This window comes from Gobius niger, assembly GCF_951799975.1.
Source record: "Gobius niger genome assembly, chromosome: 6".
NCBI lineage: Eukaryota > Metazoa > Chordata > Actinopteri > Gobiiformes > Gobiidae > Gobius > Gobius niger.
Window position 1 is genome coordinate 11129356 of NC_136857.1, and position 27767 is coordinate 11157122.

General features: G+C 40.0%; 1 protein-coding gene across 3 annotated transcripts; it reads right to left on the bottom strand.

The window, feature by feature from the left end:
- Positions 1-109: 109 nt before the first annotated feature.
- Positions 110-27048, bottom strand: pik3cd (phosphatidylinositol-4,5-bisphosphate 3-kinase, catalytic subunit delta). Of its 3 annotated transcripts, none has more exons than XM_079558590.1 (23): positions 26743-27048; positions 25870-26085; positions 23862-24090; positions 23445-23674; positions 22954-23130; positions 20595-20750; positions 18473-18559; positions 12880-13101; positions 10486-10582; positions 9319-9449; positions 9055-9105; positions 8812-8979; positions 8547-8668; positions 7266-7409; positions 5616-5715; positions 4045-4211; positions 3841-3950; positions 3128-3206; positions 2895-3062; positions 2034-2157; positions 1732-1877; positions 1455-1587; positions 110-1378 (listed from the first exon to the last, which is right to left on the bottom strand). In XM_079558590.1, the coding sequence occupies exons 2-23, from the start codon at positions 26014-26016 to the stop codon at positions 1241-1243; spliced, it is 3126 nt and encodes a 1041-aa protein (XP_079414716.1). In that variant the 5' UTR covers positions 26017-26085; positions 26743-27048; the 3' UTR covers positions 110-1240. The 3 variants fall into 3 exon arrangements, with proteins under 3 accessions (XP_079414716.1, XP_079414714.1, XP_079414715.1); XM_079558588.1 differs by having other exon boundaries at positions 18473-18562; positions 26743-27047; XM_079558589.1 differs by having other exon boundaries at positions 18473-18562; positions 25870-26088; positions 26743-27047.
- Between the last annotated feature and the right edge of the window lie 719 nt (positions 27049-27767).

The window sequence follows — 27767 nt, forward strand, 5'->3', positions numbered from 1 at the left end:
AGTCAATGCCGGTACAAAAGATGCAATTAAAAGTGGAAAACCTTAATGCACTGGTCAAGTATTGTGATTCAGATTCAGACTATTTGAGTCCGTCAGCATGTTCACAATGACCACGTTTATTTAGCTGCACAAGTTCAGGCAAAGTTTTGACATTCACAAATTTGTATCATATGACATGACCGGGGCACACTGTCCATTAAATGGCAAATAGGTGCAAAGATTTTGATCTCAGCGTTTCAGGCAGGATTTTTGTACGAGACAAAGAGTAGGCTATATTTTTCAACAATGCTAAAAGTCAAACAAAAACATACTGCACAATGTTGTGCAAATATTAAAAATCACTAAACCATTGGTCTTGGTTGAAATTCATTCATTGTCCCTCCAGGGCACCCTGTATTATGACAGCAATATCTAGACCTAATGTTTAAAATAAAATGCTTATGAGGGTGAGTTTATTTATTTTTTGTCTCTGTCATGGCGCTGCATCTCAATGGCTTTGAATACTTTGAAATACAATTACATTTGGCATAAAATAACACTGCCTTACAAGTGGTGCAGTTGAATGTTATTGATAAAGGGTTAAATGTATAATATTATGGAGGCACAATCATAAGTCTAGGGTTCACACAAGTCTGAGATTGTCTCATATCAGCTGCAGTAACAACTTTCTCCTGAGGCATTTACAATAACCAAGTTGGTCTTAAGGTCTTCACAGTTCAGTAGTTATTTTAAATACAGGTCCTTTTGATTGGCACAGCAATGGCACCTTCCTCAAGGCAAGGTTTTAAATTAACATAAACGGTGTACAAAACAGTCACAAAATTATATAAAATACAGAAAAATACGGCATGGACATTTTTCAAATAACGGCCACTATATGTTCTGAACTTTCAGCATTTGTGTAAACTATAAAACAGTCTTTACGTGAATTATTCATAGTAATAAATGCATATCTCATCCATGGCCACTTCATTTTGTGTTTAATGCCTTCAGTCTTTGCTGCTGGAGTTGGGGGTTTTCAAGTGCAACATCATCAAAGTATGTCCTTGTTGCAAAGTTGTTTAAAGTATCTATGGACTGTCCTCTCATGGCTCCACAAAGTTACAGTAGATGTGACACAACTGACCAATCAGATGTAAACATTTTAGTTTCCAGGAATGTCCTCTGTCAAAAATCAAATATTTGTTCTTCCATAAAGTCTATAATTACTTAAATACTTTGTTTGGTAGGTCCTGTTTGCTCAGGGTCTATTGTCTTTGGCCAAGGAGTGCATCATCCAGTTCACCTTGGTCTTCCAGCTTTCTCTTAACGCTTCGTTAAATTTCACTTTGAAATTCTTTAGAGCTTCTTCCTCAGATTTGCCCAAAGCTAAAGAGTCCTTTGAAAATGAAAACAACAAACACCATGAATATCTGAGAGGACACTCTAGTCATTAATATTTACACAGAGCTTACCTTTAGATACTGGATGTCTTTGAACGAAGTGAGCTCGGGCAGACCCGCTGCCTTCATCATGGCAAAGAGGTTCACAAACAGTGTCCCGTTATGACACAGGATCTTATAGGCCCACTCACAGTACTCCCTGAACCTAAAACATCGAGGGAAAAAACATCATTATTATCCACACACTTTTAAATACAGTTGTCCCCTCGATGATTTTCTTGAGAATAAATAAAGGTGTTTTACAATTCTCAGACCGAAGCTGCAGATTAAAATCAAAAGAAGGATTTACCTCTCAAACTTCTCGCTGTTGTTGGTACGTCCTTGTTGAATCACATGCACAAAGTCATACGTGAGAATAAAAGGTACTCGCTCTCGGTTGATGCCCAGCTTTCGTTTGAAGTTTCCCAAGAAATGTCCAAAGTCGATGTGAAACAGCTAAAAGAAAAAAGTGTAGCAAAATACATTATGATGCACAGTATAAATCACTTTTAAAATAAATCAAATTTGTGGCACTTTTCACTATGTGGCCCTTTCATGATTTTGTTTATAAATGTAAAATGCACGACTATTATTATCTGAACCCAGTGCTACCTGTCCGGTCTCTCTGATCATGATGTTGTCATTGTGGCGATCTCCAATCCCCAGGACGTAGGTAGCTACACAGTAGCCAGCACATGACAGAGTGAACTCCTCTATGGCTTGTTCTAATGTATCTCTAGGGGGACGAAAAGAAAGACAAGAAAGAAAGCAAAGGTTTTATTGTAAATTAGAACAAAAAAGAACATATTTTTTACTTGATACACTGATTAAGTGTAGTTCAGCGACAATGCTATATCATGTCCCAATACAAATACAAACAGAAACCTGACAGTGTGTTTTGAGGATTTTGGACAGTAATAATTAACCATTCTGTCCTTTCATGGTTTTGACGTGCGTAGGATTCAACTGCTTTGACAAAATCTCTCCGGTTCATTTTGCCCGCTTCAGCATTTCAGGCTAATTACTCTGCTGTTGTGTTGTACAGTCAGCTGGTTCTGTCCTGCCAACGTGACGTACAAAGGCTTATTCATTACATTCAATGCGTTACCCTCTTCAAGGAGCTTTGTGAATGGACAAGACCTTCAGACTGTCTGGCACCAAATGAAAATCTGCTCTTCTTGATGTGAAGTATTGGTTCTGCTCTTGAATGATAAAACTTACTATTAATCAATGTTACTCATAGACGTACTTCGGATCATTCCAGGTTATGTGCAGCGCTTTATGAATTACGTATGATATTTTATATGATCCTCACGAGAGCAACTAAAACGCTGATAAATCAACACTTCCTCAGAGATGATGTCCCACTCAAAGCGTAGTTACAAGTCAGGTCTAAGGAGAACGAGCTGACCCACAGTAAAGACATGCGCTTTACTTTTACAAAAGCCTTGTCTAATGTTTCCTGAAACTCACCCTGGGTTTTTGGACTTGAGCCAGTTGAGCAGGGCGTCCTTGTTGAATGCTGCAGTGGCTGCGCTGTTGCTGCTGTTGCGCTGAATATTGGCGATCGTGTCGGAATTTTTCACGACTTCAATGAGGCCCATTTTGTTTCCGGTGGAGAGGCAGCCATATGGGATCATCCTGAGCGGGTAAGAAGACGAGTTAGAGGTGAAGAAATGAGAAATAAAGGCAAAGCTTAATGTTACCTGAGATCCAAACCCTCTTTCTTCCAGAGGTTCTCCATCAGGTGGATCATCTGAAGGGTTAACATGTCTTGCCGAAGATCTGTTGAAAAAAGGTAAATGATGTGGCTTTTTAATTTCTTAAGTGTGTGGATGCAGATGACAATGCACATTCCAATTTTTAGAAAAACAAGCATACAATGAAACACTAATTTACAAAGTGGCCATAAAAGCATTAGCTGTTGAATAAACTGTAAGATTTTGAAGGCATTGTGAACAGCATCTTATTTATTTCTCCTATTTGAGATTATGACTTTGATACTTTAGAGAAGAGGTTTGCTACTTCACAACTGTGACCCACAAAATCATCAAATAAACAACTCAGGAAGTCAGCAAAATGTTCAGCAATGAGATTAATTTCTATCTTCAATTGATCCCAGTTAACATAAAACCATCACAGCAATTGCTGAGTTGCAGGTTCTAGATTGTGATGATGTCACCGGACCCAGTGGAGGGCAAGAGCCAGTTTTTCCTATTAACAGCATTACAATTTCACAAGTCGTATTTAAAAAAAAAATTATGAATTAGAAAAATGATCATTAATATCAGTCACTGGGTCCATGAGCTCTCTGTACAAGACCAAAAATGTCCTCAAAAAACAAATATTTTTTCCTTACCATTAAATAACAAGGATTTGAAAACATCACTGACAAACAGCCACATATTTGGAAGCTCACCATCTCCATTCTTGAAGATGATTCCCACCATTTCCCCTTGAACACAAGGATTCCTGTACATCATCCACAAAGGCTTCATTTTGGAGTCCATGAACCTGCATTTATCTGCACTGCAACAACAAGAACAAAGTATGTGTAGAGGATGAGTATTAGAAAACGTCTTTTTAGTATTACAGTTTTGTGTTGTAAGAGTGCCATGCTAACCATATCTGGTTGAGGATAATGCTGGGGTTGAGGGGGGACAGCAGATCGGACAGAGCCTCCACGTAGGACTCCTGTTTGATGCACAGCTTCAGGTCATCAACTGTCATCTTCTGAGAGCCGGACTTCACAATGTCACTGAGTGCCTTCATTTTACTCAGAGCTTCATTCTGTGTGAGGAGAAAGTATTATGATCTGAATGTAAAGGCCTGTATGCCAGAATGTAAAGGCCTGTATGCCAGATTTTTTAAATCACAAACAATGGAAGGGGAAGCCACTGAATTTATGTTCTTTGTGGTCCAAACTTATTCGTAACTTTTCTAACATGCAGGTGAAACTCGGAAAATTAGAACTGTGAAACTAATATATGAGACTCATTACATGCAAAGTGAGATATGTATAGCCTTAATTTGTAATCATTTGGATTATTAAAGGGGCTAGATGCAAGCTTGTGCACGATGGCACTTTGGACCTGAAGCAATAACCTTTTGAGTGACAGTGCAGGATTTTAGAGGCAGTTGCGGTGAACAGGTCTGGGTTCATTCTACACCTTAGGACATTGTTGGAACATGCAGGGGGAGGAAAATGCATAGTTTTAACATTTTTAAACTCTGTATAGTCCCTTTAAGGCTCCGATTGTAAAACCCCCCAAAATCTCATAAAATTAGAATATTTTGCAAATGTAATGACTGTAAGCTTCTTCTGAATTACAGAAATAATATATGTAATATCCCGATTCTTCACAGGGATGAGTTTATTGGCACATTTCACAATTTCACTTGTACTGTCACTTTTCAGGGTCATTGTCACATAAAAGCTAGAAAACTAACCAGAGACTTCATGAAATTGATACAAATGCTTTGTAATTAGACGGTCAGTGTTTTATAATACACTAAAGGAGGACAAAACAAAATTTGTTCCACTACTAGAAAGAAAATCAGGCCTTTAATTTGTTTAGATATAATGCTGGTACAATGTTAAGAAGTACACATTCAACTATGTGATAAATAAGCAAAATGTCCAAATTAGCACTTTTTCATTTTTCCTTTAAAATTGTCCGTCGTTGTTGTAATTTACAGTAATTTATCTGTAAAAAAAAATAATTTAAAGCCACACTGCGTACAATTTCAAGTAAATACAATAAAATATGGCAAGAATTCAACTACAGTTAGTGTATTGGTGAAAAATATGCGACTCTTTACTTGCTCCTGTAACCTGACCGGAATCTCTGCCGGGAGCGGGATATCAACAGCTCATTTCCAAACATTTGACTATACAATGCCAAACATGAGCTTTAAATACATTTAGTCCTCGTCCAAATGCTATATTTTGAGGACCTATTAAAAGAATATCATTGTTGGAGAGTTGTTGAGCAGTGGCATGTTTGGTTTCACTGGCATGTTTATGTTTTGAGCGTGAGTTGGTCTACTGGCATAACAACATATAATCTTGAATGTTCTGTAATGTACAGAATTATATCCATATTATAGATTTATTTTGGTACATCCACTTTTAAATCCTGGCCTCAGTTGGTGATGACTTCAAATACACACATCTTTACATAAGTACTTTACTTGTTTGGTCAGCAGCTTGATGTGGTGGATGTTTCCCCTGCAATAGGCCTCGAGAATGAGGCCGAATCTCAGACCGACGGATGAAACATGAATCTCTGACCTGCAAAGATGATGAAAATGTCAACAACTCAGGAGACATAAATAATATAGAAATACATCTATAGGACCGACAGGGAGGGTATGACTATGGCCTCCCTAAATCCACATTCTCATGGAGACAGAGAGATTACAGCTGGTGTGGACACAAATAAGCAAAAACTCGACCAGACACAAGAAAAACATCTGTGCAGCTGCAGGAAGTGACCAGGAGATGACCTGTCATCTGTCAGCCATGGTTCGTAGTGTAAGCAAGAGTAAAAATAACTGAAAATGATGATGTTGAAAGTTATAAATAGGATCTACTGTATATCGCCATTGTCTGTTGAGCAGCATCTTAAAAGAAAATCGTAAAAAAAAAAAAAAAAAAAGTTCATTAATGTGGTATGTTGCATGAGGGTGTCCTAAGGCTATGTCCAACAATGTCTGCTGATGATAATGTCCTTATCAGATGTGCGTATAAGAGCTGTAGATAAATGTTGTTTTTCCTGGAGAAAGACGTCCGGAAAGAACATTGTGGAATGCCTAAAATGTTTGCATATCTCTGGGAAGAAGAATACAGGCAAGCTCCAAACTGTATGCCAAGGCGAACACGGAGAATCAGGAGACATCTAAATGTAAGGTCAAGTTTCAACATTGAATACAGAACAGAGCACAGACAAAAAAAAAAACACTGAAAAGTCAAATAACCAAACAGCCTTTAAGCAAAATAGATAATATTCAAATTGCAACAAGCCGCGATATGTCACATATATATATATCCATATGATTGATGATCCATATGAGCGTTTTGTTTGGAAAACTGCAATAATCTCGCAATATTTAGCATGGTGTATACTGAGGCTTTCCTGTTAAAGGGATATTTCAGGATTTTTGACATAGGGCCTCATTTCCTTGTTATCCAGAGTGTTGCTGATTTCTGGAGATATTTTAATTTGCAATTCATGCAGTTCTTATATTTGAAGAGTCTTGTGGCGCTAGGCTTGTGCTAGACTAGCGCATGTCTATGGTATCAGCTACCCTGCACTAAAAACAGTCTGACACACTCCACAGTGCACCTGAGGCAAATCACTTATAACGCCAGACTAACAATATAAATGTTTGTGTCGATGGAATCATTTTTGGAATATAACTGACCTTGCATCACATGAATGATCGCATTTTGAGGGACTATTTTCTAGCAAATCACTCCACCACTGCGTAGCTTATACAACCACAAAGCTGATGCTGCTCAAATATAAGATATTTTAAATGCAAAATGGTTAAAATTACTCTATCGACACAGACATTTATATGGTTAGTCTGGTGTTATAAGTGATTTGCCTCAGGTGCTCTGTGGAGCGGGTCAGACTGTTTTTAATGCAGGCTAGCTGATACCATAGAAAAGCGCTAGCCTTGCACTAGCCTAGCGCCACGAAACTCTTCAAATATAAGAACTGCTTGAATTGCAAAAAAAATATCTCCAGAAATCAGCAACACTCTGGATAACTAGTAAATGAGGCCCTATGTCAAAAATCCTGAAATATCCCTTAAAGCCTGAGGACCATGTCTCACCTGAGATGCCAGAACAGGAAGTGTCCGATCCTCTGGTTGGACAGGGCGCGCTCCAGGAGGAACGTGGCCAGGTCACAGTCCAGATACGACTCGTACTTCAGCACCTGCACCAGCTGAATGAGATACTGCAGCAGCTCAGGGTCACTATGGAAACACACATTTTATAGTAAGGAAGATGGATTTTTCAATAGAGTTCAGGGCGGTATGACCCAAATTCACTGTTACCGTGGAAATGCTTGTGGGTACTAGCAAACATAGTCCATAAACTAACACAAAAGAACCGTGTTTTAATGTGAAAAATAAATCCAGTACTTTACCTTTTGAAATCTCTAATAGTTTATTATAGAAAAAGTCCGCTGCTAATCCCATAATGCTTTATGATATGACGATCCATTCTATTTTATATTGTTTTATTTAGTTATTCATTTGTGCTTAAATTCTTGCGTAGAGCACGGGGTTATTTAGGAAAAAGGGTAATTTCACATTAAAGTGCATATGACAAATTAGACACAATTTTACCAAAACATAGTTAACATAGTTATTTAAGATTTTGCTAAAGTACACAGCTTTCTTTAGTTTGGCTATTTATGCACTGTATTTATGTGTATATAGTTTCATTTCCTTATTGGACACTGACAGGGAGCAACATAGCTGAAGGCAAACTATTTAAAACTGTTGCCGTGCCAACCCTGTTAAGCAGTACTACGTAACTCAGGCCATAAGCGCCACTGCAGGTGTCATAGCATGTTGTGTTTTTTTACTCATTAATAGTCCGTGAGAGTAAATACTACGCTGACAGAAAAGACAAAGGGAGAGAGGGATGTTGTACATCCAATTACACAATGGAGATAATCTTTTTCACTCAAACCTGGCTGTAAATACTGTTTAAGTGGCGCTAGCCCGCAGTTAGCTTTGCCCTTAGCCTGTTAGCTTCTTCTTTCTGATTCTATTATCGGTGACTCCGACCCTGTGCAGGCAAAGTTGCAATTGTGGTTTTCTGGCCAGAGACACCAGGGGGAGATGAAAGACCCCCCAATCATCCCATTAACACTTGCATTACCTTTGCAGGGACTACGGAAAGGATTTATTAAGGTAAACAAGTTACTTAGTACTGCTTTAAAACCTGTCATGTGCACTTTAAACCAATGTTATTATGGACAATGTTTGCTCGTTTCCCCTGAAATGGTAGATTTCTATGGTAATGCTCAATTTCTAACATGTGACCCCAAACGCTATATTCAAATGAGTTTAAAGTACAATAGAACCATATACTGTATTTACCGGAGCTTTTTGAGGCATCTTATGGTGAATGAGCGGACGGACGGGTCTGGAAAGCTGTAGTCCAGCAGCTCTAAGGCGTGGATGGCAGGAAGGTCCGGCCAGTTTCTCAGCAAACTTACCATCTAAGAAAATAATCATTACCTGTATTTATATTGAGATCGAGACCAATACAAGCTTTTTTTTTTGGACATATTGCCCAGCCCTATATGACTGGCGTGAATCGATATTAGAAATTAGAAAAAAGAGCAGACGAGCGGCTACACACCAGGACCACTTCCTCCCGTTTGCTCCACTTGGTGATAAGCAGCAGTTTAGACAGACTCTCAGGATAACGCTCTCGGACTTCGTATCTCAGCTTCCACAGCAGCTCCTTCTCGTCCTCGAAAAACTCTGTGTAGTTTTTGTTGTCCATGATTTCTTTGAGCCTCAGCAACTGCAGACGGAAAAAAAAATCGCAGTTAGATTTTGATTTTGAGCATCTATGAGCGCAGTTTGAGAAGACGTTTACCTCATCTTTAGAAACAGCAGTAGCATCGCCGTTCTTCTCCACCTCAGCTATCTGGAGGGAATAAAACATGTGAATCAAATTAAACACATACCCAAAGAAATAAAAGTTCAGGAACATAATACAGTATAAACAGGAAGTGAAAAGTAGGGATTGGATTGGCACTTTTGTATTTCATATATTCATTATATATTACTTTCTGTCTTATTGCCAGGATTAAAAGTTTAAAAAACATGTTGATTGTGAAAATGTTTAAGGGTAAATGACCTTGTCGAGTGGGGGATAATAAAGAGGATGTGGTCTGATGTTGGGGAAGCGAATGAGCAGCCCAGCAGCACTGTCCACGTTGGGGTTCTTCTCCACTGTCCCCATTGGGTTCAACAGGTCACTTTTGTCATCTGCCACATAGAGAAAAAGGTTACATGTAGGGCTGGGCAATTTGGACCAAAAGTCACATCCCGATATATTTAGGTTGAATATCGGATATACGATATATCCCCATATTTTTTCTGCAAAGTGAGAGCTGTGAAAGAAATGTTAAGTCAAAGTCAATGTCAAATATGAGTATTTTTTTATTGAAAACTCACTATAAAATGGAAACATAAACACAGTATAACAAAGCAAGGGGCACATTTAAATAAAAAATATCTTAAATTATAATAGCCTATAAAATAAAATAGGTCAATCTTTTTCTGAGGGCAGCATTTATATATAAGGAGACAACAAAATAAATTGCTCAGTTTTTTAAACATAGGCTTGTTTCTTTTTGTTAACTTAATAGCTTATCTGAACTGTCTCAACTCAATAAACTTTGTTTTTACTTTGATAAACAGTAGTGCTGTCTTGGGGTAGACATTAGAAGACAGATAAGCTTGTTCTCCTTGATTTAAAAATTTTGTGCAAGAAACACCAGCCTGTCACAGCATCTGGCTTCAGAGATGCTCTGTGGGAGGAGAGCAAGTATTACAGCGCAAATTTGAACTATATCAATACGATATGGTCTAATTCCATATCTCATTTAAAAATATATCGCTATATCTTAAATATCGATATATATCGGCCAGCCTTAGTTTCATGTAAATTTAAATGGTTCAAAAGCCTTTTGGACTAGAGACAAAATCTGCTAAAAGCTTTAAAACTCGCACATGTGGGGCCAGAATGTTTCTTATGCTAAAATACTGTCCCAATACAATGAGTGAACATACATCAAAAACAAGTAGTTTATGAATGGATATACAATGAATGTTTATAACGCAAATAGAGCAGCTGTTATGTTTGTCTGTCTTTAGTGAAATTCAGAAATCTCACAGACCCAAACCGGCATGTGGGCCAGCGCCACATGCCACACTGGTTTCTTTAGCCCTGAGCGTGCGCTGACAGGTGCTCTGGAGGAGGCTGTGGAGACAGATTTAGACAGAATAAGTCTGTTCGTACCAGGAACTGAGGGCCAAGCGGACAGAAGGAACTCCCCAGTCTTCAGCTGGTCCTTGTAGTCGAATACCATAGTGTTAACCCAGGCGATGGGACAGTCCTGAGGAGATTGCATTTGAAGTACATGCATTAATATCATTAGTTTAATGAATGTACACATTGTGGCATTACAAATTAGTTGAGCAGATCCTTGCAGGGTTGTTAGTAAATTAGTTAAGCAGGTCCAATTTTTACAACAATTTTAGCTTACTAGAAATAAATTACATTTTAAAATAAATCTATTTAATTGCGTGTACAGCACCAGTTTCTTGTTAACACTGTAGTACTTGTTTTGTTATTTCAACCAGGACATGTAGGGCACCATTGACTAAAATAGCTGAAGTTGGTCATGGCAGCCGTGTTCCGGGCAGAGAAACAGAGAAGTATGGGTGAAAGCAGAAGTGCATCATCACACATCTTATTGAGGAGTGGGGGCAGAAGGGGGGGGGGGCTGGTACAGACACATGGCTCAAAACAGGACCAGACCACGGCCACAGAAAAGAGGAAACATTGATGCACTTCACACTACTGACAGAAATGTGGGCGAGCCCGCAGTAGCAACATTCGGTAGTAACGAATACAACTTCTACAGGAAGGTGGCGAAAGAAAAACATGCGGTTAGAAGTCAACATTTAAGGGGATTAGTATTTTTCTATATATGAATATGTTCAGGGGTGATGGGAATCCTTACTGTAACTCTATACTGTATATACAACACCAATATTACTGTGTTTATGAAAAAACTTTAATTGATTGATTGATTTGTGGTGGGTTAAAACTAGGCTAAAAAATCTGCCAAACGAAAAGTTTAAATTTGTATCCAAACCTGCACTATTAAACACAGTGGAGTTATATTAGTCAGATGAATGTTTCTGCACATAACAAAACTCTAAAAACTCTCCAAAACAGTTAAGACGTGAACACAAAATGGCTATTGTTTTTTTATTTTTTATTTTTTGTTTGTGACCGCGGCGTTGCGACATCTCTGTCAGAGTAGACAAATTTAAGATTCCTTGAAATAGTTGCCGATTCCTTCCTGATTCTCAGATAAAAGAGCAGAAGCGGATGAGACGGCGACCGCAGCTCTGCCACTGAACACACCATACACACTGCACAGTTTACTGCTGCAACAGACTCACACACAGCCCCACCCAACTGCAAACAACAAACTGTACTTAAGGAAGCCCCCACCCAGTCCCAACAGCAATCTACCTGACACCGTCCCACCTCAAATCATAAGTGAAACTAATCAGGGCTGGGTACCGTTAAACGATGCCAGTGTGGGATTTTAGTGTAGGTGTCGCAAAAGGTATCGGTATTGTGAACCAAGTTTTGTTAAAGTACCAGTAATGGAAAAAAAATAACGGTACGCAGCCCTACAGTTTAGGTTTGTCACTGAAAAGTACTTGCTTTGCTCTTATCTCTACTGAATAAGAGCAAGAATTTAAAAAGGTGGCCACATCGCCTTTGCTCTGCCCAATCCCATCAGAACTTATAAGCCTAGCCTAGCGGATGTAATGCGTGAGTGAGTGACTGGTGGTGGTCGGAGGGGCCGATGGCATAGACTGGTTGCCTCGCTTCCGTCAGTTTACCCCAGGGCAGCTGTGGCTACAAGAGTAGCTTACCACCACCGAGTATGGAGTGAACGAATAGTGCAATGTAAAGCGTCTTTGAGTGTCCAGAAAAGCGCTTTATAAAACCAATGCATTATTATTATTATTATAATAAAAAATATTTCAAGGCTTTTCTTTCTGATTGCTGTCTCTCTACAATATTTCTAGTTTTTTATAATAATAATAATAATAATAATAATAATAATAATAATAATAATAATAATAATAATAATAATAATAATAATAATAATAATAATGCCTTACACTGCTTTACAAGCCTGTATCCCCAAATTCTCACTGTCGTCGTCATTATTCATTCACGCCATACTCAGTTTTTAATTTTATGCCGGGGCTTAGTATTACTCATTGTCAATCTTCAATTTTAAATCATTTTTTCATTTCAGTACCGTATTAGTAAAAGCTGTAAATATAGTTTTTACTAATATGGTTCATGGGAGCAGACAAGATTTACCTTAAACCCCAGCTTGAAAAAGAGCGCTTCTGCACCACCATTTAACACAAAAAGGGTTTCCATTTTTACCCTCTATGCTAGATGAGTTGATTATAGCTTAGATCACAAGTAAATGAATGAATTGGATTAACGGCACAGGCCTATTTTACACAACTCGTTCATGCTGGCGGTGAGATCAGATGTTTAGATAATTTTCTATTTTTAGCATCCTATTAAAATCTATCAAAATGGACTCTTTGACAGTAAGGGCACAGTTTTAACAGGGCGACTCACAGCCTTCTTGTTCTTCTTCTTGGTGCCGCGGGGCTTCTTGGTTTTCTCGATGACTGCGTACAGAGCAAAGCACAGGCGGCTCATTCGGGGCAGGTCCGAAACATTGATGTCGAACTCCAGTTTCTGGTCCCAGAGCGGCTCCGAACGCACTGCAACCTCTGAACTGGTCACTACTTTGCACAAGAGCTCGCTGCCATGAAACAATCCGGCCTGGACCACCAACTGCAAAGACACGGAAAAAGGCGGAATGATGACTTATAATATGCAAAGGCAAAAGTATCACAAATACAGGTGACAGAGCGGTTCATGTCTGTGTCTGCCGGCAGATTCTGTGTCCAATCCTCAGCCTGACTGACCTAGACTGATAAACATCTGCAGAAATCACCTTGGAACCAGTGTGTCAGGGGCTGCCATACATTTATGGAATATCTGAAACAAATTTCTGAACTTATTTTGTAAATACAATATCCTTAATAACTTAAAGGAACAGGCCACCGTATTCCCATACTGAGATATTTTAGTGACCTTTATATAACCAGGAAAAGTCCCACTTAGATTAAGAATATCTTTTTCAGGGGAGTCCTGGCCCTGGACTTACCTGAGCTTAGATGAGTTGAAGAGTACCTGTCTGATCTTTGTGCGCGCCCTCAGTCACCCAAAAAGATCAAAGATGTTGGGGCCAAACGGGCGTGAAGTTAGAAGCTACCAAGCTCATCCACGTTTTCCCTATTTAAATACTGTAATATAATTCATAATGCACGGATGTCAAAGTGCTCCTAAGGTGTTATTACGCCTTACAATATAGTACATTTTTATCTGCTTATGAAATCAACATTTTGTGTAACTATACTTGGATTGTGTAACTACTCATGTAACCGTATTTAAATAGGGGAAACGTAGACGAGCTTGGTCGCTTCTAACTTCACCCTCGTTTGGCCCCAGAGAGGAGAGGAGGAGAGGCTAAATGCCGACAACATCTTTGGTCTTTCTGCTTGACTGAGCGCACGCGTAAAGACCAGACAGGTACACATCAACTCGTCTAAGCTCAGGTAAGAGCATATGTCAGTGTGGAAAAACAGTGGCCTGGTCCTGCCTTTTTATGTACAATACCTGTAAACCTTTTATTTTAGCCAAGTGGTTGCTAACTGGTATGATGTTAGACCCACCATCATTCTAGGAAAACAAAATAAGAATTCATTTTGCTCTATATAATGTTAAAGGGGGGGTATTATGCATTATGGGTATTTTGGGTATTTTTTTCAAGCTTTACATCATGTTATTGTGTCATTCCCTCATTAAAAAGTGTTGCCTTGGCACATTCACGTATTTTTGAGTAATCTGTAAAAACTCTGATGGCGGCCATTTTAGGGATAGGTTTGCCTGAGTCCTCCTAGGAACGCCCCCACCTCCTGGAGACGCCTCCGAGCTTTCGTCACCAGCCGAGTAACCAACCACTGCTCCTCAGCAGAACCCCCTCCCCACCAACAGAAGGTTTCGTCATCATTGTAGTGTGATATAGACTGGTGCGATGTGATTGAAAAAAGCAGAATACCCCCTCTTTAAATACTGTACTTTCACCACAAAAAAAATGCTAAATGAATCATCACCAAAACAACTCGGAAACAGCAATGATAACATAAGCAGGTAGTGTTTTCTATATGCTTTTCAAGCCCCCCCCCCGGTGGAAAACTGCTCACCTCTGCATTTTGTATTAGTCAAAAATCTCATAACAATACTTTATACTTCACTCATCTTTCCGTAAATGTGCAGACGTACTATTCTGTATCAAAGTGAGAGCGGATAGCTGTCTGTGTAAGACGGCAAGATAATCTCGGTCAAATCAAAAATGCATTTTGAATGGTCGCAATAATCGAATTGAGAAGGCTGAAATTACGTGGGCAAGATAACAACTGCATCTCCATAGGGGCTTAAGACCTCTACAAACATGTTCTCAATGCATGTTATTCTGGCATTTGGTTGAGCAGTTGAACGTCTTCTATGAATGTTTCTGGTCCTGTTCAGAATGAGCTCAATGAACAGTAAAATCTAATATATTCTTTCACTCAGCCCACGGTCCGCGTTTGTCTCTGTGTCAGCCTTGTAATTGGCCACTGCCCATGGGTGTGTGTTTGCCGCTTCCGTCACTCACAGAGATCACCGAATGATCATCGTACACTTGACATGCAACACAACGTCAATCAGAGCCTTCGCGTGAGTGGCTCTTGAATATATTCTGACACATTGCCCAGCTCTGTGTGTTGGCATGATATGTGGTTTGGAAGCTTAGTGTCTGAGCGTGAAGAGGGTTGTTTATGAAGAGTTGAAGTTTTCAGGATGATTCAGAGTTTCCTGTGTTGCAATGAGTCAAAGGTCACATCAAAATCTTCCCAAAACGTTACACCAATTATTTGATGGCTGATATGCATTTTGGATGGGGCCTTTCTGTGAGGAGTTTGCATGTTCTCCACGTGTCTGCATAAAATCCCCTGCCTCTGAAAACAATTGCATTACGGTCGACTCTGGGGCCGGTGTTCTTGATGCACACTGTTATCTTGTCCAGATCAAAAACTCTTTTTCATCCATCATCAAAACAAAGTGTAGTTTTCTACTTCCTCAGCTTCAAATCTCTAGTTTTAGAGCAAAATTCTGAAATTATTGTAAAATTCCCTATTCCAAATCTGTGAGAAGGTGCTTAATTCGGTTCAAACATAGACCCTTTTCATCATGAAGTTCAAAGACAAGACAAAGATAACTACAAAAATATGTATTCATTCTAATCATATAATACCAAAAAACACATTAAAGTGTATTGATTGGATGTGGCTTGTGCATTTTAAACATACAGTATTCGACAGTGTACATTCCCTATAGTATCTATAGTGTCCACTTCCATTTTGAGTGAGAGTCAAACCTTTGCCAGTTGCAGATTAAGTGACAGGACAGACTTTTCTCCTGAGTCATGCAGCTTTTGAGGACACAGCCGGAAGTACATCTGAACCTAATAACCCGACTAAACAGTAACACGGTGAGTTATGAAACTGAATTTTAAGACAAACATTGACAGGATTCCTCGTGTGCGCTGAAAGCCCTTCCTGTTTGTCAAATGTCTGTAATAATAAGACCAACTGAACAAAGCGAGATGTGGAAAAAGTCAGTGCGCTGACTAAAATGAGGCTACTTCAGTTAAAGTACAGACACTACCGGTCTATCATTACTCCAATACAAGAAAAACTTAAGTGAAGCATCCAAAGAGGAAAGTTAAAAATCTGTTTAAATAAGTGTTAAGAAAATCAACTTTGCTGCTTCTAAAACAAAGAATTCTCCCTGTGTAAAGCAACAAGACAGGGACAGAACTTCTTTCTTGATATGAGACAACATCAATGACAGAACATCTGCACAGCGTCCCTTACGCTCATTCATATAAAAGACACAAGAGAGCTGCAAGAACAAAATGAAGTCAACCATGGATACAGCTAAACGTTCTACATTTCAACTACAGAGTACAGAAGAGGACTCGAGAACCTTCACTGAACATGGACATGTCTTCAGTTACAAGACGTTTGAGCCTTACTGTTCGTCAAGTGTGCATTATTAGGCTTTTAAATGAACAAAACACATCGCCAAATTTACTTTTTACTTTGGAGCCTTTTTATAAATGTAGTAGAGCAGAAAGTGCAATATTTATCTTTCAAATACTTACTCCACAACGTATTTCAAATGTAGTGGAGTAAAAGCAAAACTCCACTAAAGCAATAAGTAACAAATACTTAATAATGAGTACACATCCTCAAAAACTCTAGTTGAGTGCAGTGAAACGTAAATTTACTTTGTCACTGCGCCACTGGCGTAGCCACGGCTGTGCCAGGGTGTTCCAGTGCTGACCAAACTGGAAGCTGGCATGCAAAAACATTTTGGGGAAATGTGGTTTATTTATTTGGTTGGGACAGCGCATGTTAATGAACAAACCACACCAGATTGGAGGCTTGGGCTAATTTTCAATCCAATCCAACTTTATTTCTATTGCACAAGAAAATAAAATACCATTAAACCAGAAACAGTAAAATAATTAAAAGACAAAAGACACAGACAAAAAAAGATTCTATAAAATAAATAAATTAAAAACCAATAAAACATTAAAAACAATAACTGGTCGTCCCCATGCACACTCTCAAACACACTCTCATTCATCCTGGCCTATTGTACATGTTTTTAGTGGTAGGGGAAACCGGAGAACCATTAGGAAACCTGCTCAGACACAGGGAGAACATGTAAACTCCAGACAGAAAGGCCCCGTCCCAGCTGGAAATCGAACCCAGACCTTCTAGCTGTGAAGCACGCGTGCTAACCACTGTGCTACCGTGCCTATACTGCTGAATAGTTTGAGCGCATATTGTGGGCTAGTGTCTCCTCTGTGTCTGCGGCTCAGAGCTGCTGTCATTCACCTCAGTCACTCAGCCCCGTGTCCCCTTGGTCCGTCTCACTAAGACCTTGTGAGGAGGATGTGAGATGTCCCCCCGTTTTTACCGCTATCAAATTGCCTTGTTGAACGAGCCGCTGCTGTTACTCAGAGTCTGCCCCTAACTGACCAGAGAGAGCCCCGTTTAGAGGCTTCAGAGACGGACAGGCTGAGGGGGGAGGGGACGAGGGGGAGGCAGGTGAGGCTCAGGGAGAGGACAGGGGAGACGCAGGTCGAGAGGGAGAGGAGCTGCTCTGAAAATGAGTTGGGTTCAATTCAAAACAGCTGTAGCCTCATCACGTTCATTTATAATAAGCATTTATATTTGGTCAAATGTATTTATTGTGCTTTGTTAGAAAATGCCTTGTGATGAAATAAAAAAAATATATAATAAATGAATAAATATATATATAATCTGAACAGTATTTGAACATTATTTTCAAAAAAAGTTCATTAAAAAGTGGTTTGGAACTGGTGCGTAAGAGAAAGCACATATTGGCCAAACGTAGAACAGGAAAACATCTCTCGTCTTAGTTGCAACACCGGTGTTCCTTTGTGAAACGGTTCAGCCAGTGGCCTTTGTCAGACAAATCATCGTCATTTGCCCCTTGAGATGTAGCTTCTCATTTTCGAGTGTGTCCATAGAACACGATTAACAGAACAGGCACAAACAGGAGCGTGAACAGATAAAGTAAACATAGTGTGTTTAAAGAACTGACCCCACTAAAATAAAATTGTACATAAAAATATGACAATATGTTGGTATGGCAGAATTCAACAGAGTCTTCAATTACCACAACTTAATCTAATCGCATGCAGCCTTAATAACCAGAACAGCGACAGTCTGCTTGTCTTTAAAAATAAGTGTGAACTGCCATAGGATATGAAGTCTGCTTTTTTCTTAGAAACCAGGACCAAGAATGAGACGTGTAAACCAGATAGGCCCTCCCCACTTCCTGTTTTGAAGTTATAAAACCAACCGACTTGAATTATGGGAAACATGTGGTCTGGACCATGTGACCCCTGTCATTTACATGTCAAAGTCAAAGCCTTTCTACAACTGAAATTGTGATATTGGTAAACAGCACATTTCCACTTTTCATTGAGTGAGACAGGCCCACGCCAAACCGCACCCACCTTCATGCCTTCGTCTGCGTTCACGCGGCTCCCCTGCAGCAGCTGAATGTAGAACGGCTCATTGATGGACCACAGGGAAGACGTGTTCTGCTGCAAAGAAAACACCAGAGAAACAACAATTTAGTGAATAAGTTATAGTCATTAGAGTCAATTGAGTATCCAATTTAGGGCTAATAGTGGACAAAATAATGAAAGATAACTGTCTTGAAAATGCTATTGCAATATTTCAGTAATGTTCAATTTAACCTCTCATCCACCGCTGTAACCAAGCGTATTTTTTGTGGCGTGTTTGTCAGGTTTTTGTCACCTTCTGTGGCTTTTATGTTGGTTTTTCCATCACTCTTTGGTCACGTTTTTGTCGCCTTTTTATTGTGGTTTTGTTAATTTTCCGGCATGTTTTCGTAGCTCTTTTGACACTTTCCTGTCAGTTTTAGGTTGCGTTTTCATCCTCGTTTTTGTCCCTCTTTTGGCTTTTAGATTCGGGTAAAGCTAAGTTGAAGAAAATGTGCTCGGTTTCATCTGGGGTTCGCACAGTGGTTAGCAACACACCGGGTTTGATTCCCACGTGGATGGGGCCTGCCTGTGTGGAGTAAACATGTTCTCCCTGTGTCTGTGTAGGTTTCCTACGGCTACTCTAGTTTCCCCTACCACTAAAAACATGTACAATAGGCCAGGATGAATGATGGTGGTCAGAGGGACCGTTGGTGCAGATGTGTGCAGTCGCGACGGCGCTTCTGTCAGTCTCCCCCAGGGGAAACTGAAGTTTACCACACACGTAGCTTAACACCACCGTGGACGGAGTGAATGTACAAATTGTCTCATGCAAAGCGGGGGTTAAGAGGTAAAGCTTTTTTTTTTTTTTTATAAGGATATTCTGTAAAAATAAAACTTAATTTAAAGGCACACTGCGCAACATTTTGGACTATACTGTTGCCATCAGTACAGACACAGAAAATGCAGAGGGTTTAAATCTCATATTCTGCTGACTTTACTGTAGTCAACATCTCCATGGAGACGAGCTGGAGACGCACCCACTCCCGGTAAAGTTACAGTCATGTCTTACGAGAGGTGAGTCGCTCACAGCAAAGGCACAAGTTTGTTTGTACATTTATGAGGTATTTTTCAAATATGAAAATATTGGTCAAAAAATAAATGCTTGTAAATGTATATTGTAAAAGATTTGAGAAAACAAACCCAAGTGTGTTCATTAACATGCGCTGTACCGACCAAGTAAACAGTAAACAAACATTTAATGCATCTAATTATGAAATATTTTCATTGATTATGAACTAGCAGACCAGTTGTGAGCATTTTTGTAAATCAGTTCTTTTCTACCTGAAAGTTTTGAGTAGAAATGTTATGAAAGTTAGGAATAAGTTTGGACAACAACTAACAATTCAAACTTTCAAACACAACGAATCAGGTCCAGAGCCTTTAACCTCAAGGGCTTCACTGATAAGCATAAGAAGTTCAAACTTTAGCCTGAACCCTTTCCGACAGCCGTAACTAAATATGTGTTATGTTTTATATATAACGCCCCAAAAAAATCAGCTAACTGACTAGAAGTTGGAAAGCACTGTTACAAAACAAGAGCTGCCCAGAATTGAAAGATAAAGAGACACATTATACAAAAAATAATACAAACGTAATAGGCTACTTCTGTATTTGACAAGCTATTCAACTATAACTGCAGAAATTAGCTAATTTTGGCTCATGTCTTACTCATGCTTGTATTATAAATGCTTGTATTTAAATGTTATTTATTGGGTAACATTCTACGCGGTGTGCCTTTAATGAAGAACAAAACAAGGCTATAATGGGAGTAAATTTGGGGGGGAAATTTAAGTTGCCATGTGTTTCTGTGTTTGGCTGTGTTAAATAAAATATTAAATAATTTGTACCGGGCTCTAGACTAGTTAAAGTGTTCGTCTAGAGCCCTGCGCATATACAGACACATTTATAAAGCTGTGATTTTGATTGAAGTCATTCCGAGTTGAGATCCCTGCTCATCTTTGCCTTGTGACTCCTGTACTCCAGTCTATCTGTTCTGGACCTGTCCGTCGCTAATAAACACAACATGGACGCTCATCTTGGTATTCCCAGAAACCGCCTGCCGTCTTACCTTCTTAAGAGGCAAGGGAGGAGGTCTAGTCAGGGATCGACTCTGAAAAAGCTGATTGCTCATGCGACCCTGCTCCTCTTGGTATTTAGAGATGGTCGAATGATGGACCACGGTGAGCTGGGGGGGCTGGCCGTTTCTTAGACAGCTAAAGATATACTGAAAGACACAAAAGAAAGGGGGCATGTGAGTGAATTAGAGGTACACGCTCGTCCCGTGACGTGTGCGATTCGGCAGTGCGCCGTTTAGCTCCCGCAGGCTGTTCATTTGCAGTGGGTTAATGCAGCCCTGATCTCATTATGCGTCGATGGATGGAGGTCCCAGGGCACGGCTGCTGCGCTGATATGAGTCACCCTCACAGGTACAGAGGTTTCAAAATCAACACGGGTGACTCCTGCCACTGAAATCTCTGTCTAGCCCACTCTTGATATGACAAAGTGAAAAACAAGACGGCTGACACTAGTAAAAAAAACAAACAATCGATTTATTGTATTGCCAACTAGTTAAGGACTTATTTCAGGAGACTACAACAACAACAAATAAAAAAAGAAGAAAAATCTCTCTTTTTCAAGCACATGACAAGTGTTTGTTTATATTACAGAGACATAGATTACTACGTAACAATAATAATCTTGTTTCAGCCCCTACCTACTAGTTTCAACAGAGCAACTCATTTCAAGTGTAACAAACCAGGAAACACATAATTAACCACGTACTCAATATTCACCGTGGGAATTTGCTGAGTTTAGTGAAAGGGAAAAAATGCCGGCAGAAGAACTTTCTAAAATAACCCACATATGAGGAAGTTTACAAGAAAGATCAGGATATTCATAAGTACAGTAAGGTCAGTCACTCAAAAGGGGAAATACAAAGGGCCTTAGTGAAGTGAGTCGTCCATGGGGCACGAAGGTCATGTTCACAGTTAACAGGTGTCAGATAAAAGGTTAGTGTTAAGAAATCCATTCAAAGGTCTTCCTGGAATACAGAACTAAAAGCTTCATAGAAATGAAAGGAAAACAAATGCAACAATGCCATTACTGTGTCCAAAATCAAACCATTCACCAACTACATATAAAGCAATGTCAGTTCTCCAGTTATAATTTCCCCTGAAACCAAAGGCCCTGTAATTCATTTTTTCTAGTAGTGGAATGAAATTAGTTTTGTATATTGTAAAAGATTTGAGAAAAACAAACCCAAGTGTGTTCATTAACATGCGCTGTACCGACCACGTAAACAGTAAACAAACATCTAATGCATCTAATTATGAAGTATTTTCATTGATTATGAACTAGCAGACCAGTTGCAAGCATTTTTGTAAATCAGTTCTTTTCTCCCTGAAAGTATTGAGTAGAAATGTTATGAAAGTTAGGAATAAGTTTATAAGGAATAAGTAATAAGACAACAACTAACAATTCAAACTTTCAAACACAACGAATCAGGTCCAGAGCCTTTAACCTCAAGGGCTTCACTGATAAGCGTAAGAAGTTCAAACTTTAGCCTGAAGCCTTTCCGACAGCCGTAACTAAATATGTGTTATGTTTTATAAATATATAACGCCCCAAAAAAATCAGCTAACTGGCTAGAAGTTGGAAAGCACTGTCCACAAAAAAACAAAATAAGATTACAGAACGAGAGTTGCCCAGAATTGAATGATATAGAGACACATTATACAAAAATAACACAAACGGAATAGCTTACTTCTGTATTTGACAAGCTATTCAACTATAACTGCAAAAGAAGAAGCAAACTTGCCAGAAATTAGCTAATTTTGGCTCATGTCTGTCTCATGCATAGCCTAAGCTTATTTTTGTTTGTCCTTTTAAGACAAGCCTTTCGTTGTGATCGCTGATTCACAGCTTGTGCACAATAAGCAGTCAAGTGAATGTATAGATGAAGAGACATTGCAATAATCTTCCCCGCATCAGTTACAACACTATACCAGCTGAGCGATTACTCACGCGGCCACCATTTTGGAGCCTGTTACCACAACAAACTAGCAATGTGTTGGTCATTTACAACATCTCAAACATACGCCTCACCTTAGATAACTCTCGAGACACAGTATGTTGTACACACTGATGGCTCTCTCTAGTCTAAACTTAGCAACTTATACAACTCGTGTAACAACATCGGTGTCATCAGTACTGTAAATGTACAAAGGAGGAAATATAAAATGAACATGGCGTCTGACATGCCAAAGTGTAAGCCGCATCAGAAAACCACATGGGTTTGTAAGATCAGCGCTAACAAGTCTTACATAACAATGCAGCAAATAACATTTCTCAAAGGTGCTGTTCATGTTGTTTAATGTTCATGTTTGTGACAGCACAAAAATCAGATTGTGAATATTGTATGGACTTACTTTGAACTGGCAGAGAGGGTGGGCCCCATAGATGAAGTCCCACCTGCCGTTGATCTGGAGGGTGTAGTCCTCCGGCTCCTGTCGAACCGAGCGGAAAACTGTGGCCTTTTTCTTCAGAGCGCTCTTCACCAGAGCCACAGGCTGGTCCTGAGGGTCCTGTTGCAGCATGAAGCTTTCCTGTAACGCACACAGGGAAGCTGTTCTTTATCAAATAGAGAATGCTGAAAGGTTAAAGATGAGGCCTGTGGTTCATGAAAGGGGTTTCCAGTTATTTGCATCAAATCATCTAAACTGAACTGTGTCAATGTGCAACTGCATCTAAAGAGATTCACTACACTGTTTTACTAAAGCAGAATATCAAAGGCCAAAAAGTGACATTCACAAGAAGGCAAAAAACAATTTCACATTTTTTTGTAACTTACATGGGCTGCAACGTCTGCTTATTTACCCATTAATAACAAACAGAAATACCTAAAATACCATTCACTCACTTCTGAAGCCTCAAACTTTATATTGACAAAGATCTTGGTGTTTTTCTTCTTGTTGTTGCCTTCCTCGTGAGGGCTGCAGCAGGGCTCCAGGTCACAGGGGAAGCTGTACTCCATCCACAGGCGCCATGGCAACAGCTGCCGCTCCAGAGCCTTCTCCTCACAAAACGCGCGCATCTTTGTCCGAAACTCATTCACCTCATGGTTCTTCTGAGCCTCAAACTCATGCAGGCCTGGGATAAAGATAATGATGTATTTTTATAGAGTATTTTCCTTAAACTGACAGACACAAGGTGAAAAACTCTAACTTTTCTAATTGTAAACCTCCTTAGCTCCACAAAAAGCCTCAACCAAAACAGAATTTAGCGCCTGTGTCCTGGCTACACTGTTTGCTTCAGTGTTTTTGAAGGTGTTGCTGACCTTTTCCGATTAACAGGCTGATTTGAGCATTGGTAAGTTTCTCCACGCGGTCGCCCTCTCGGGCCACCAGCCTCAGGACACACATGAAGGGGCGCACGTCACTGATGCGTCGGGACTCCTCCTCCAGCTCCTCCCGCTCCGCCGTCTGGTTAATGCAGGTGAAGACGTACGCATCGGGGTCCCCCAGAGCTGAGAACAAGGCCTCGCTTTTGGCATTCTTCCAAACCATCTGGGACAAGGACATAAAAAAAAACAAATAAAAGGTTGAAAAAGTAGTTTGGCCTCATTATCATTATGTGATCAATATTTTTCTACAGCTCTGTTGTAGGCTCTAACCAGTAGCTCAGGAGCTAAAGCAGCTCTCAACCACAGCTCAGTATACTTGTATACTTGTACGTATACCTGATGAGGCAAATTGGATTGCAGTATCACTTCACACAGATGTTATACATATCTTGTGCACCAAATAACTGAGTGACAAAATTAAATGTTTAAACTTTAAGGCAGGGGTAGGAAAATTTGTGTCATGGAGGGCCGATTTTCTTCAATGCCAAAACACCAAGGGTCGAAACTCACTATTGTAGCCCAAAGTAAAGCACCTTTTTTTCAAGTTTTGCACATAATATATGACCCAATTGGGTGTTTTGCTGGGAAATGTGAAAATATTTACATTATTTTCCACAGTTTAGAGTCCTTTTCACGTATTTGGTCTCTGATTTATGAATAAATGTTTCTCCAAAATTCTCTAGGGGCCAAAGGTTTTATGCTGGAGGGCCGAATTTGGCCCCCAGGCCTGACGCTGCCTACCCCTGCTTTAAGGTAAATGTATTAATGCATTCAGACGAATACAAAGTTTTTACATCTTTATGTTGCTATCTTGATGTTCCTTTGCCTAAGTCCCATTGTTAGTCAAGCATCCTCAAAATATAAGTAGCTCTTAGCAGTTTTTATTTGATAAAAGGAGTTCACAAGGAGAAATGTATTGGCCGACTCTACTTGTAAATAAATAATAATGTTTTTCTGTTCTGTTTGTATACAGTACGCATGGTATGACTAAACAGTTTGACAGAACGCATGAACAACAAGTCACCAGTTGAGTTTATTCAAGGCAAAAATGGAAAATGAAACATCCTGGAGCAGCACTGTCAGATTTTTTTTTAAGAAATAAGTTCCTTGTGAGAGCCCTGAAGTTTAATCTCTTAATCATCTTAACAGCCTCCTCTGCGAGCATCGGTCCTTAACACAGTGAAATCAAACGGGCTGGAGAGCAGAACTGTTGGCATAGAAACTGGCACTTTCAATGGCACTTCCACGTCAGGCAGCAGACACATTTGGCGGCTTACACCGAGATGCTCTGAGCCTCCTTTAGCTTCAGACTTGAACACAGAAATCCACTATCATCGATTGAATCAGCTTAGTGCCTCTATGTGACGTTTCGCTATATTACCTAAGAGCACAGTGCACACACACATTTAATCCTAGTACTGGGCCTGAACAATATAAAAGAATTGTGCAAGATGTACAGTGTTACATATTATGAAACTGTTCATGTCTCGTACTCAAAAAGCCTATAGGGATGGACATTGACAATCAGCTTTGGCTAAAATGATGATGAATAATGAGCATTAGTTCATAAAACATACCAGTAAACATTTAAGTAAAATATGTAAATTAATAAACTGAACTATGGGAAAACACTGGGTATACTATTGTTAAATTCTTATTGATTTCAATGTGTTGTTGAAATGCTTTTTTATTCATTTCAAATCTCAAAAGTCTGGCTCCCTTTTCTTTGCCGAATGGAAGACTGCATCGTGACAGCTAGTATCTATTCTCTACAAAGCGAACTTGCTGACACTGCACTATGATATTTTGCCAGTATTCCTGCTATCTGAGAAAGGCAAATTACCGATACAGAGAGTTCCTATAGCAGATGCACAGTGGATCATATATCCCATGTACCCGGTGTCTGTTATCAGTGCTGTGGGATGAGGAATCGCCTACGAACCTTTTTGATGGTTTTAATGGTGTCGTTCCGAGACACTGGGAATTTGAGGAAGATCCCAGTGGGCAGCAGGAAGTCCATCATGATCCCTTGGTCCCACGCCTCCTCCTTCTCCCACTCCTCCTGCATCCCATACTTCCCCGGGGGCATGGTGACGGCTATGCATTTACTGTTAGCGCCGGAGTACCACCAACAACACCACCACCACCACTACTACTGCTGCTGCACACCAGAACAAGAGGAAGCACACTGCGAAGTTAATATATGTACAGTATTAACAAAGGGTAGTATGTGTGTCAAAAGGCTAGATGTAATGTTGGTTTAAAAGATTTCTTATTTTTTGTTTCCGTATAAGACCCATATAAACTTACAATGTTCTAAATGGTTCTCAACTTTTCACACAAAGTACCAGCTCGTGAAACATTTGACCTTCCAAGTACCACCAGGCCTAGATCAAAATCAAATCAAGACTAAACCTGATTATAAAAGGGTTTAAATTGGGTAAACATACCACAATTTGAGGACAACTAATCCAGGCTGATCAGATGTGCCCAAGTGGCAAGGTCAAAGCAGGTAAAATACAGGTGTGAAGATGCAGATATTTAAAAAAGCTGTGAAATCGAGCTATGGATCCCCCCCATGATGTAGACATAATTTTAGCAGTGAAGAGGTCTAGTGCAATAGCGCAGCAGTCCTGGATTAGTTTGAGTAGTGGAGTCAAGTTGAACGCTGACATTTATCTCTTTAAATTGAGACAATGGAGATTTGGCGCAATTTAAGCCGTTGCAATGCGTAAAAAAATGTTGTAATGTAAATCCAGCAACACAGCCGTATGAAAAGTCAGCGTTATCTGCACTAAAAGGAAGCCGTGCCAACCTGTTACTGCGGACTCCAGCCGGTCACCTCTCCTTCATGGCTTTATTGCGGTAAAAAGATGGAGACTGCTGTATTTCTGTGATGCCGCGGTGACATGTTTAATGAGCCGCAGGCCGACGCTGGTTCCGGGGTAAGAAACTGCGGCTCAAAGGGGTGCAGGCTCCCGGAGGCTGGTTCGTGTGCGCCGTGGACTGTCATCCATCCTCATGTGATGGTGCACTGAGGCGGACTGAGGCGCCGCGCCGCGCACAAAAGACAAGCTGAGCCCGTGACGAGTGGAAACGCCACCTACTGCCTGGCTCCGGACCGAAACATTGCAGAAAATCAGGCTGATTCAAAAACAAATCTATCAACTAAATGAATTAAAAATAAATTCAATATGAAAATGCATTAATGTAGCCTATTTTACAGCTTGCTGATTCAGTTGGTTGAATGACATTTATAGATTTATAAAGTCTACAAATGTCTGAACTATTGTGTGTCGCTGCTGTTTTAGCCTCATGGTCAGGCGTCAGGGCACGCAGATGTCCAATATTAAAGGTGCATTATGCAACATTTTATGCGAAGGGGAAAAAAAGTCCGGGATCAACTTGTAGGGTTTCTGGTGATAGGGTCCGTAGCAGTGAAAACCTTCCAAACAATTGATCCTGGAGTGTTGTAGAGACCACTGTGATGGAAAGTAAAGGTGCCATGCTGACCACTCATACAGCCGCTGGGCACTACAAGGTGAAATGCGCACAAACATCAACTTTTTTCCCACATTAAAAGCTACATAATGCATATTTAAATAAATTAATTAAAGGAACAGTGAATTAAGTGAGTTAAGGGCCTACATCTATGGGTTGCAGTCCATCCATCCATTTTCTTCTGCTATACCCGGGCCAGGTTGCGGGGGCAGCAGTCACAGCAGAGATGCCCAAACTTACCGGTCCACACACACCTCCTCCAGCTGTTCTGGGGGGACCCCGAGGCGACACCAGGCCAGCTCGGAGACATAGTCCCACCAGCATGCCCTGGGTCTTCCA

Excerpts from the sequence above, each read along its gene's own strand:
- pik3cd (XM_079558588.1), bottom strand. The coding sequence starts at position 26,016 with ATGCCCCCGGGGAAGTATGGGATGCAGGAGGAGTGGGAGAAGGAGGAG. Across the intron at positions 4,212-5,615 it reads TCAAGCTGCTGACCAAACAA|AATGAAGCTCTGAGTAAAAT; the intron begins GTAAAGTACTTA and ends CTCCTCACACAG. Across the intron at positions 1,379-1,454 it reads AAGACATCCAGTATCTAAAG|GACTCTTTAGCTTTGGGCAA; the intron begins GTAAGCTCTGTG and ends TCATTTTCAAAG.